At 33.9% G+C, this 12,830-nt stretch overlaps 1 protein-coding gene across 1 annotated transcript in view; it reads left to right on the forward strand.

Annotated features, from left to right (window-relative positions):
• The window catches only part of LOC101212051 (serine/threonine-protein kinase TOR), a 36,075-nt gene that overhangs the window by 19,811 nt on the left and 3,434 nt on the right, over positions 1 to 12,830 (forward strand). The window contains exons 27-47 of the mRNA XM_011660561.2: positions 1,215 to 1,367; positions 1,436 to 1,588; positions 3,781 to 3,852; positions 3,949 to 4,083; positions 4,190 to 4,251; positions 5,948 to 6,045; positions 6,221 to 6,330; positions 6,407 to 6,580; positions 6,669 to 6,734; positions 7,313 to 7,381; positions 7,474 to 7,584; positions 8,243 to 8,383; positions 8,699 to 8,824; positions 8,918 to 9,083; positions 9,163 to 9,377; positions 9,854 to 10,060; positions 10,473 to 10,586; positions 10,671 to 10,874; positions 11,131 to 11,211; positions 12,517 to 12,591; positions 12,688 to 12,754. Of these exons, the coding sequence (XP_011658863.1) occupies positions 1,215 to 1,367; positions 1,436 to 1,588; positions 3,781 to 3,852; positions 3,949 to 4,083; positions 4,190 to 4,251; positions 5,948 to 6,045; positions 6,221 to 6,330; positions 6,407 to 6,580; positions 6,669 to 6,734; positions 7,313 to 7,381; positions 7,474 to 7,584; positions 8,243 to 8,383; positions 8,699 to 8,824; positions 8,918 to 9,083; positions 9,163 to 9,377; positions 9,854 to 10,060; positions 10,473 to 10,586; positions 10,671 to 10,874; positions 11,131 to 11,211; positions 12,517 to 12,591; positions 12,688 to 12,754 (2,599 nt within the window). The remainder of the gene's footprint in view (positions 1 to 1,214; positions 1,368 to 1,435; positions 1,589 to 3,780; positions 3,853 to 3,948; positions 4,084 to 4,189; positions 4,252 to 5,947; positions 6,046 to 6,220; positions 6,331 to 6,406; positions 6,581 to 6,668; positions 6,735 to 7,312; positions 7,382 to 7,473; positions 7,585 to 8,242; positions 8,384 to 8,698; positions 8,825 to 8,917; positions 9,084 to 9,162; positions 9,378 to 9,853; positions 10,061 to 10,472; positions 10,587 to 10,670; positions 10,875 to 11,130; positions 11,212 to 12,516; positions 12,592 to 12,687; positions 12,755 to 12,830) is intronic.

The raw sequence follows: 12,830 nt of genomic DNA on the forward strand, positions 1-12,830 counted from the left end.
TTTGTTATTTGCTAGGCCTTTTTTCTTTTGATTGGAACGCTTTCTCATAGTTTGCTCTCCCTTTGTGGTCGTCATTTTTCCTTTAAGTTATTTGTTTCAAGTTTTAAGTCTTCTTTATCATGGATATAGTTGTTGCTTTGTTGGATACAGATTTTTTTTATCCCTTCTTAAATGGTTTCTTTAAACTTGAGGAGAATATATTATATTCATTCTCACGTCACTTTCACAATAGATTTTCATATTTGTAGATTATTGAAGAAGTATAGCCATCAAGGTTAGAGTATGAAATAAAGCCTAGAGTAAGGATTTTATTTTATTTCTGCTTCATGGATATGATGAGGGGGTGCTAAGGGGGTGTCAACTTAGTTGAGATGTCTGGGTGCATCCGCTGATCCTCCCCCCATTGCTCTGTGTATAACCCTTTTGTATTTGAACTTTTGTCTCTCTATTTTTCAATATTAATGATATTACGACTTGTTTCCTTTTTTTAAAAAAAGTATAAAATAAATCGGGTTCCATCTCAAAACCAATTGGCAATGAGAGGAGTAGCCCATCTATCTTATATGGAGTATGAGTCCCCTTAGTTTTTCCAATGTGGGACTCTCAACTTCTCCAACAAAATCTCAGTCTCTAGTTTTTCTTTTGCTTGTCTAGACTTTTTTGTTACTCTCTTTGTATAATTCTCTTGTACATTGAGTTCTTATTATTAATAAAGAAGTTTGTGTCTGTTTCAAAGAAATCTCAGTCTCTGGTTTCAGATAGGGTGGTGGTTCCATGTGGAATCAACAAAAGAAGTCGGCTAGATGATTGAAACTAGTCCTACTTCATCATATTTATGGAAGAATGATCTTTTTTAGAGATAAAATAAAGGAAAGTAGAAAATTTTATAGTCAAAATAGGAAATAAACATTTGTCAATACAATAACTAAACTCGCCATCCATTGCCATGTGGAGAAATAAAAAACCCTTATGCTGCCCCTTTTACACCTTGTCTTAAATATTGTGATAGTCCTATCTTTTATATGCAATGGCACAATGAACTTTATGTTCTTTTGTCCTCTTCATGAGGTTCCAAGATTTTCAGACTTGCATGCTTTGAGGTTGTAATTTTATCATCATTCTGCCTTATTGTAGATATTGTGAATCCAATCTCCTCTTTTCTCCTCGGGATGCCAAATTGTACATATCTTTTGAAATTTCAGTTTCTTGTGTAGGTTAACGATGGCAGATTGCGCACTGCTGGAGAGGCATCCCAGAGAAGTACTAAGGAAGATTGGGCTGAATGGATGAGGCATTTCAGCATTGAGCTTCTTAAGGAGTCACCTTCACCTGCATTACGGACCTGTGCAAGACTTGCACAGTTGCAGGTTCGTTTATGACATTTATATGCATTTATATCTTCAGAAGATGGATTCTGATTGTAAGTTGTTGGCAGCCTTTTGTTGGGCGTGAGTTATTTGCAGCTGGGTTTGTTAGTTGTTGGGCACAACTAAATGAGACAAGTCAGAAGCAGTTAGTCCGGAGCTTGGAGATGGCATTTTCCTCCCCAAATATCCCCCCTGAAATTTTGGCGACGCTTCTAAACCTGGTTTGTTTCTGAAGCATTATTTATTGCTCAATCCATGCAGCTAGATTGTGTTGATACAAATGCTTCATTTATTTGATGATATTGGTTGATACCGTTTTACAGTGTGCTAACCTATGAAGCACTGATATGTGAGGGAAGGAATGGAATCTGCATCAGATACGTATCTGATACAGATTTGTCCAGATATGTATTAGATATGTGTCATATACGTGTTTTGACGAGTTTTTTAGGCAAAAAAATGAATACGCAGATTATATTTTTTAGGTTTAAATTAAAGTCTTCAAAAACAAAGAAAGAAAGCAAATACTAAGAAATACTGAGCCTATCCACATGAAGGAAAACGAGACATGTGTATCGAAAAAAAATGGATCTATTTTACTCTATGCAACTAAACAATTTTAGAGATTAACATGCAACAAACTACTCCAATTAAATGAAATTAGGGTTAATAGAAAACATACCTTCGTAGCTTCCCAATTCCTCAATATCTCCTCACAAACATGAGCCCGAGACCACCACTAGAGTTGACCTGCTATTCTCTGGACTTAGAACCAGGCTGTGGGACCCGTTAAATGAAGGAAATTGGAAGGTGGGACTTAGGGTTAAGATTTTGGAAGAGAGAACTTTTGAATAATTTTGTAAGTCAAAATTACAAAAATAGCAAAAGTCTTTACTAATTTGAAATGAAGCCTATTTATGAACTAATTACATGCAACCAATGTGTTAGTCGGAGAAGAATGTAGGTGGAGGTCCGCGACAATAGAAAATAATATGGGATGCCGGCGACCACAAAGAAGGATGTGTGTTAGCTGGTGACCATGGAGAAGTATGTGGGTTAGCTGGTTATTAGAGGAAAAAAATAGTGTATTGAGAATTTGAGAAGATGAAGGGAGATGAAGGGTTCAAAAAATAGTGAAGAGATAAAAAGGAAAGATAAAAAAGAAATGTGAAAAGACCATCATATATGGGATTAAATATACATTTGATATTATTAAATGTCATTTAAACAAGAAGCTTCCTTTTATGCATTTGTCTCAAGGTGTCTTTTTCATCTTTTTAATTCACTAAATTTTCACTCATTATTATTATTTTTTTAAAATCTTAAATTAGTTAATTTCAAACTTTCAACTTTTACTTTAGGTGAATCTAATTAAATTTAAAGTATGTTGAATTAAATATTAGAATAAAATGTATTAAAATAGTTTTTTTTTTCTACTACGTCACATTGATGTTTCTAAATTAGATTTTTATATCAAATTTACATATCCTAAAAAATAATAAATAATGTATCTTCAACGTTTCTGTATCTTAGTTTTTTAGAAATTGATGTATCATTATATCCTGTCGTACTAGTATTGCGTATCCATATCCGTGTTTGTGTTTCATAGGTGCTAACAATAAACTAGTTACCTACTGGGATGCAGTGTTTACTCAAATCTGTGACAAGCACCTTAAAAATAAGTAGGTGCTGAATAGGTGCTGACAAACCAGTGTTTACTTCAATCTGGCGTGTGATTGGGTTAGATTTAAATGTTATTTTGGAAGAGCATCATTCATGAGGGAGGATTTAGGCTTGGATTTAAATGATATTCCATATCTGTCTTTTCTTCTTTGATTTGGAACGTTTATGTGCTTTATGGACAAATGATTATATGCATCTATAACATATTTAAATGGTTATATACATCTATAATATATATAATTGGTGCAATGAAGGAGAAATTTTTCTTTTTTATATTTTTCCTTTTAAATTCCTATTTTGTCATTTATTACAACTATTTAGGTTGAAGTTGTTAGAAGACAAATTGTTGTGTCTTCTCATGTATAGGGTCAAACAATGTAAAATAATTTTTTTGAAACGGATACAAGCTTCTTTATAAATAATGTAAAATATTGAATTAGTATCTTCTTAAAACTTTGTTTTGTGAACTAAAATAAAACTGTAAATTTCCTGTGGGATGATATGTGTTATGGGCTAATATATATATATATATATGAAGTGATAGAAAATGACTTTTGTATTCATCAACCTATGATTGAAGGCTTAAGGATCTTCTTAACTTTTAATTTTGACTGTAATTTGCTGCATTGTACTGATGTTTTCAATGCAGCAAATTCACATATTTCCTGCTTAAACTCTTTAACTGTTATTTTTATTCTTTCTATTGGGGAACATTTTGGAAATTTGGCAGGCAGAGTTTATGGAACATGATGAGAAGCCACTTCCTATTGACATCCGTCTTCTTGGTGCTCTTGCAGAGAAGGTAAACTCTATGTTTCTGTCTTTTTTTTTTTTCTGAAGCTGTAGCTCAGACGTGTCTGAAGAAGAACAAATAAATTAATTGTGAAAATTTGTTCAGTGTCGTGCATTTGCCAAAGCTCTGCATTACAAAGAAATGGAATTTGAGGGTGCAAGGTCCAAAAAGATGGATGCTAATCCTGTTTCTGTAGTAGAAGCTCTTATACATATAAACAATCAGTTGCACCAGCATGAGGTTAACCTTTTCTTTTCTTTTCTTTTTTTGTCATTTTCTTCCAAGTATGTAAAGCCAATCTTGAAATATTCATTGCCCTTTAGTGATCCATGTTTTCATTCTCTAGGCTGCTGTTGGAATATTGACGTATGCTCAACTACATTTGGGAGTTCAGCTGAAAGAATCTTGGTAATTTAGAATGTTTTGTTTTTCTTTTCTTCTTCTTTTTTCATTTTAATTATTTCTTAGAAGGACTACTAACTCATACTTTTTATGGAGTTTAATGAAATTGACTTTTTGAAGTTAAAATTGCCTTGTGGAGCTAGTCACAATTGGAAACCCTTATTCTTTTAATTTTAACGGTTTACAACTTTCCAATAATGTAACTTAATTGAATATTGTTCACATAAATTTTAAAAAATTTAAATTTAATCAATTAAAACTCATTTATTTGTTAGTACTTTGTATTGGTCATTTCTCTATACTGTGGATCCTCCCCCTCCCCCTATTGTTTTTTGTATACCCCTCATGTACATTGAGCTTTGTCTCTCTATTTTCAATATTAATAATAGTGAGACTTGTATCCCTTTCAAAAAAAAAAAATTGGTTATTTCTCTATAGTTAATGAGCGGAGTTTTTGTTATCTTTTAAGAAAACAGCAAATTTATGTTTTGCTTTTCAAGGTGGTTACTGGTTATGGAACTAGAAAATTTTAATGGGATTGAATTGAAGTTTTAGGGTAGCTTTAGAGTTCCTATGGTGATGATAATATAGGAAGTACTATGTAGAGATGCTTTTATCTCCCACGTGCATGTGATGTTTATTATCAAGTCACACCATGGGGGAAATCCTGCTTTCAGACAATAATTTTGGATCTCTTATATTGAAATCTAAGAGGCACAGTCAATTTGGCTAGCATGTCCACGTCTAACTCGTGTTGGACACGTGGACATTACCATACTTGTTGAACACATATCAGATGATGGTTAGTGTAATAGATGTGATAACTACTAGTTATATAAAGTTGGATATGATGTGGGTGCTAAGAAGGTGTCAACCTAGTAGAGATGTCCAGCTGTACCTCTTAATCCTTAGGTTCTGTTTTGTTGGTATCATTTTGTACCTAGCATTAGTCTAAGTTCTTAACGAAGCGGCTTGTTTCAATTTTAGAAAAAAAATAAAGTCAAAGTAAGTTCAACATTTATTAGACATGTATCAAACACTTGTTAAGTATACTAAATAGAAATGTATACGACAAAAGTCATCAATAAGAAAAATATATCAAACTAATTTTCTAAGCATATAAATTCATAAATTCATCGAATTTGAATTTCCTTGTATAAAAATGTTGCATAGTGCTACTTGGTCCCTTTTGTGGTGCATTTGGAAAGAAAGGAACAGTAGAATTTTTTGAAAATAACTATAATTCTTTTGATTCTTTTCGGACTGTGTTGCAACACACAGCTTCTTGGTGGAGTAAGAATTACACCGGACACTTTTGTAATTATAGCCTTTCAATGATATTCAACTATTGGAAGACCATTTTTTAGTTTCTTCTAGGGAGGGCCCTCTTGTCCCTTGCTCTTAGGTTGTTCTATTTTGTTATATGAGTACACATGTTTCTTAAAAATATAAATACATTTCCTTGCAGTATTCATACTCGTATTGTAGGTATACGAAATATGATGTGTTCTGTTCATGTCTGTGTCGTGTCTTTCTCTTATCTATATCCATGCTTCTTAGAAAGAGGACTGGAATAGGATTTCCCCCATTTCCCATTCTTTTACTTGTATTCTTTTGTAATCCTTAAAACAACGTAAAATAACGTTAGCTTTAACTTTTTGAATGTGAAACAATTAGTAATCGCTTATTTGCTACTTTTAAGGTACGAGAAATTGCAACGCTGGGAAGATGCTCTAAAGGCATATACGGCTAAGGCATCACAAGCATCAAATCCACATCTTGTCTTAGATGCCATGTTAGGTTTGTGACTTGTTGACATCTCATTCCCTACAATTATGTGTTCTGTTTCCCTGTTATAAATGCATGTATCCTTATATAACTTATATGACTATTTTAGTATTTTTCTTATAATGATGAAAACCCTATGGAAGCCATTGCTGGAGGTTATTTTAAATATATCATGGATGTTTAACAGGGCGGATGAGATGCCTTGCTGCATTGGCCCGATGGGAAGAGCTTAATAATCTATGCAAGGAGTATTGGACCCCTGCTGAGCCAGCTGCTCGGCTAGAAATGGCTCCAATGGTTAGTGTTTGACATTGACCTAAAGAATGTTAGAATCGTTACAGTTCTTGCTAATCTGTTTCTGAGGGTGCACCAGGCTGCGAGTGCTGCATGGAACATGGGAGAGTGGGACCAAATGGCAGAATATGTTTCTCGGTTAGATGATGGTGATGAAACCAAACTTCGTAGCTTGGGTAACACTGCTGCTAGTGGTGATGGAAGCAGTAGTGGAACTTTCTACAGGGCTGTCTTATTAGTTCGTAAAGGAAAGGTACTGTCTATATTTTATGCTGTTTTGTTCTTTTATTTTATTTGCACTATTTTTCAAGGAGGTTTTGACGCCAATGTTTCTGTCCCAGTATGACGAAGCACGTGAATTTGTTGACAGAGCCAGAAAATGTTTAGCGACAGAACTTGCTGCTTTGGTTAGTAACCCCACCCCTCTCACCCAAACCAAAAAATTAAATTCTATTGTATACTTGACCACTTACTAAATTGCTATAATGAGTCAAAATTTTAATTGATATATAACTTATAAATTCTGGGGATATAAGAAATTTCCCCCCAAAGAATATAAAGAATGTTCAGGTCTATGGTTGGTTGTAGTAGTAGTGCATGAGGTAGTTATTAAATGAATTACGTTTCAGATTTATTTTACTCTATGTGCGTTGTCTTGGTGACAATGATTCTTGTTTCTTATTCTTTTTGTTAGAATGCTGATGTAATATTATACTTGTCATAACCCACTACCTTAAGCTTTTGAGCATGAATAAAAATGAAATCCCACCAAGACATTTCTTAAGCAAGACTTGGATTTTTCCAAGATTCAAGATTCCGAATTGATTCAATGTTTTAATATTGTCTACCTCTTGAGTTAGTGATATCAAGTGATACTAGTGGAACTTTTCCTCCTTGTCTAAATCTATTAACCTAAGGACTGCTTTTTCTTTCTCTCTCTTTTTTTTTCTTTTTGGTACTTTTAACTAGATATCCATATCTTTAGGTACTGGAGAGTTATGAACGTGCTTATAGCAATATGGTCAGAGTTCAACAACTTTCAGAACTGGAGGAGGTAGATATATGAATAACATATACCATTTGATTCCATCATCCTTTTCTTCTTTATTTAAAGGAACAGCTATTTTATGATTGGTGTTAACTTAGGTCATTGATTACTGCACACTACCTGTTGGTAATCCTGTTGCTGAAGGGCGGCGAGCTCTTATTCGAAATATGTGGACAGAACGCATACAAGGAGCAAAACGGAACGTTGAGGTACTGATTCATTTTTCTTTTTGTTCACAGACTAATTTGTCTCTCTATTCAAACACTCAACCCTAGTGTTTTTTTAGCATTAATTTTTTAAATTTTTTTAATGAAGATTTTGATTGATTTTTTTTTAAAAAAATGATGGAAAAAAAGAAGAAAAAAGAACCTGTGAGGTTTTGGGTGAGGCTGCAGGGCTGTTCACTCTTTTGACATGACCAGCTAATAAAGCGGATGTCGTTCATAACAATGCTCTAGTTGTAGAAGTTTGGTAGCAACAAAGTTTAGTGGATAGAATGGTATTTTTATGTATTCTAGTTTTATCTTCTCTTGATATTCTGATGTAATAAGATTAGAATAATTTGGTAAGTTCAAATTAATCTTAGTTAATCCTTGATTAATTACGTTTTAGTTTCCTAATTAGTTTTTATTTGGTTATCCTTTTAGTATCTTATCTTACATTTAATTCTCTTTAAATAGAAGATTCTTTTCTTGTATTAGGCAACTGTTGATTCATTATAATGACTTTGATTTGCTTGGAGAAAGTTCTCCTTTTATCTCCTTAGGCTACATCATACTCTCTCGACAATTTTTTCTAAATATTAATTTCTCGTATTATTATGTTCATTTGAAGTTAGCAGCCTTGCAATTACTATCAATTTTGTAGGTCTGGCAAGCAGTATTGGCTGTTAGAGCCCTTGTGCTACCTCCAACAGAAGATATTGAGACATGGCTAAAGTTTGCTTCTCTTTGTCGGAAAAGTGGGAGAGTCAGCCAGGCAAGATCTACTCTTGTTAAGCTCTTACAGGTCAGTGTTTCATATTTATTTTATACGTATACTTTTAGGGGGGAGTTTAGCCCACCAACTTCATACATTGGGGTTAAACTATTCAACTTCAGTAGTAAACATTATTGAATTTGTACATTTATTGAGGAGTTCCGTCTTCTCCTTTTTCTATTTTGCACATATTGAAGAACTCCATCTTACTAGTCTGGACTTCGAATATTAACTTCTTAACTCCATACTTCATAACTCAATTCAGTGTCCAAACACTTCCTTAGGTTGCTATTACTTCTAGTTCTACAATTATCTCCTCACAACATTACTCATGATTTTGCACAGTATGATCCGGAAACTTCTGAAAATGGATGGTATTCCGGACCACCTCAAGTGATGTTGGCATACTTGAAATACCAATGGTCACTTGGGGAGGATATTAAACGTAAGGAAGCATTTGCTAGGTTGCAAGTAAGATTTTCTCCTTCACTAAAGCTACTTCTTGGTATAATTTACTTCAATATTTATCTGCCCATGTAGTTCAATTGCGACTCGTTGCTTTAGGTTTTGTCTAGGGAGCTTTCATCTTCACCTATTATTCAACCTGCCAAGCATATTAGCTTGTCAAGTGGTAGAAGTTCAACCGTACCACTGCTTGCTCGCGTATGCCTTGAACTTGGAACCTGGCAATGGGCTCTATCTCCTGGATTAGATGATGACTCTATACAAGGTATTTTTACTTTTCATAAATGTAATCTTTTGGTTTTATAACTAATGCTAATTTTTCTTGCTGATGATTTTTGTTGTAGAAATTCTGACTGCATTCCGGAATGCCACCCAGTGTGCAAATACTTGGGCAAAGGCATGGCACATGTGGGCACTGTTTAATACGGCTGTGATGTCTCATTATACAATGAGAGGTTTTCCTGATGTTGCAGCACAGTTTGTTGTTGCTGCTGTAACAGGATATTTTCACTCAATAGCATGTGCTGCAAATTCTAAAGGTGTTGATGACAGTCTACAGGTAAAAGCAATTTCTCATTAAAAGAAAAAAGAAAACTGCGATGAATAATATATTTCATTTAGATTTCTTTTCTTTTAATATGTACGTAACTCTGAAAACTTTGGTTAGTCAACCATATCTGGTTTCTTTATTCTCTACTGCATTCCGCTTTCAAATCATCGGCCTAAGACTTGTCTGGATTTTAATTGATAAGAACTGTCTGATTTTCACTTGACATCATGGTATTTGTTCATTCTGTTGAGAAAAAATATGGAGACATGCACGTTTTAGCTTAGTTGGGGTTGAAGTAAAAATATCCATTTAATTATTTAAATATCTTGAGTTTCAAAGCTCTTTATTCGAGCTTTATTTTAGCATATACTATGTTAAAAGGAACCATTCATCATGCTTTTCTCATTTCCTTGATCATGCTCTTTTTACTAGTTTATGTGCTTATTTTCTCCAACTCACCACATTACGTCTCTGTACCTTCTCAGGATATCCTCCGTCTTCTCACTTTATGGTTCAACCATGGAGCCACTGCAGATGTCCAAATGGCACTACAAAAAGGATTTGCTCATGTGAATATCAACACATGGCTTGTAGTCTTACCTCAGATAATTGCAAGGATACATTCAAATAACCATGCTGTAAGAGAACTTATACAGTCACTATTGGTTCGAATTGGGCAAAGCCATCCTCAGGTTTGTTTCCTATGTCATCCTCAGAAAAATCAAATATTGTCGACATAGAACTTTTTTTGTTACTTGTGTTTAAGGAGGTGCCTAGTCAATAAGTTTACTAGAGCCAAGCTTCCTTGATTTAATTAAATTGTAGCATATCATTAAGATATTTGAATGTCTGAACCTGGTTACAATTCTTGATCTCTTTGTCATAACCCACTGGTTGGTAAAATCTGTGTAAGGTCAAGCTTGTAAAGAAATAGACTGCTTTGCAATAGAATGGGGTTCATTTTGTTGGTTAATGATCTGTAGTCTTTCCTTGTATTATTTCTCTCTCTTGCGATTGCTTTGGAGGTTGAAATTATTTTATAGAAAGGTGTCCAGCGGGTTGACTTTTTCTGAAAGCGTTAAAATCTCTCTTTTATTTTAACAGGCGCTCATGTACCCTCTCCTTGTAGCATGTAAATCAATTAGCAATTTACGCCGAGCTGCAGCTCAAGAAGTTGTTGACAAAGTTCGACAACATAGTGGCGTTCTTGTTGATCAGGTTCTTTCAGAGTAAAATAGATTTTAGATTTTTTTACTTCTGGCCCTCATTTAATAATTGATCTATACATATTTTTACCTGTAGGCTCAACTTGTATCTAAAGAATTGATTCGAGTTGCCATACTTTGGCATGAAACATGGCATGAGGCTCTAGAGGAAGCTAGTCGTTTGTACTTTGGTGAACATAACATTGAGGGGATGCTCAAGGTTTTGGAGCCCTTGCATGAAATGCTTGAAGATGGGGCTATGAAGAATAACACAACGATAAAGGAAAGGGCATTCATTGAGGTTGTGCCATTATTATTTTTTCTCTCTACTTTTACAATGTTACAAAACTTATCAATTCAATTTTTTGGTTTTGGTGTCAATAGTTTCTCTCTCTCTGTTAACTGTTTAAAACGTTTCATGTATTCTAAAGCTTTGCTTTAATAGATGTTGGTACTCATTACCGCTCAATAGTTTATTCCATGTGTTCTCAATAATTTTTATAGTGAAACTTTCCTAACAATTTCTTATAGTCAAATCATAATGTACTTTTTCTCAGGCATATCGTCGTGAGTTGCTTGAGGCCTATGAATGTTGCATGAAATATAAGAAAACCGGGAAAGATGCTGAACTTACTCAGGTCTGTTATCTGCGTCCCATCCTTTCTCCATTAAAGATATTGATTTTCTGCCTTTTCTTTCTCCAGATTTCCCTTTTAATGTTACTGTGAATGTATGTTTGCTAAACCACACTGCCGATTTTATCTGTTTATAACTTTTAGGGAAGTATAACTTTTAGGGAAGTATGTCTCCAGCTTTCGTTTCACATGACTAGGTTTCATGTTCTGCTGCTACCGTGACAATTTAAGCATTTTAGCTCGTTAAATTGTCTTATTATTCATCTAATGTGATGTCTACATCCCTAAATTGCTGTTTCTATTATATCTTTGTCCACTTTTTCTATAGTATAATGTATAATCGAAATGTCTATTCACTCTTATGCAATGCTGAATCCATGGACATGGTAATGTTGATAGAAATGTTGTGATGTCGACAGGATAAAAAATACCACTTGACCACGGCATAATTATGTAACCTACAATAGTGGTTAGCCTTGAATAATTTGCAAAACTATTAATTTATATCTAAAAGTATGAATAATAACATTATGAAAAATGTTCTCGGATCATATTGAACATACACATAATTTAATTTAAAATATTATAACTAATTATAATATGCATCATTCTTGGAAATCTGTTACTGAATACAAATAATCAGCAACTCTGGTACAGAGTATAGGTTACAACTTTATCAGATTATTCGTCTTACAATTACAACATTAATCAAAGTAAACCAAAGTGAACATTTTTATGCCTTAAATTATCGAAATAAGCAAGGCTTATGTCTGGAAGTTTTCTTTCAACATTTTCATAGTTAACGATATTGCGGTCTAGCCTAAGCATAACCTCAATTCAGCCTGTTCACATGAGGTGTTTACAAGCTATCAGTTAAATTTCTTACTAAAAACATTAATATTCCATATAATTAAAATGCTTAATTTCTTTATTTTTTAAAAGTTCAAATTTAAAGAGTAGATTATAGTCTCAGTTAGAAAAGACTGGATATATTCAATAAGATATAATACAATTAATATATACACATAATTAACTTCGTTCACGCAGTTACTTAATTAGTTAATTATATATACACACACATAAAATCAACTAGCTAACCGGGGCAGGGAATATAATCTTCATCCCCATTTAGCCAACGGAAATAAAATTTTCCTCACTCCCTATCCCATTCACCATCTGAACTCCTTTCCCCGTTCGGGTGGGTCTGTTCGGGTGGGTCTCTGTGGTTAAATGGACCTCTCTAGTAACTATGCTCTTGCTTTTGCATTTTTCTTGTCGAACTAATAGCAATATTCATTATGTTGTCAGGCTTGGGATCTGTATTACCATGTATTTAGAAGAATAGATAAGCAACTTCAGAGCCTTACAACTCTGGATCTTCAGGTTAGTTTACAGTTTTAAACCAAACTTTTATATTTTTATATCTTTGCATGTAACTATGTAAGTGACGTTGATCTTGTCATTGCAACTGTATTGTAGTCTGTTTCTCCAGAGTTACTTGAATGTCGTAATCTGGAGCTTGCGGTTCCCGGTACTTATCGTGCAGGTACTTTAGCATATGGTTTTTTAGCATGTGGTTTTTGACGGACATATTGACATAGCACAAGTATTTCTTACCCATC

This window comes from Cucumis sativus, chromosome 7 (assembly GCF_000004075.3).
Source record: "Cucumis sativus cultivar 9930 chromosome 7, Cucumber_9930_V3, whole genome shotgun sequence".
In the NCBI taxonomy this organism is placed as follows: domain Eukaryota; kingdom Viridiplantae; phylum Streptophyta; class Magnoliopsida; order Cucurbitales; family Cucurbitaceae; genus Cucumis; species Cucumis sativus.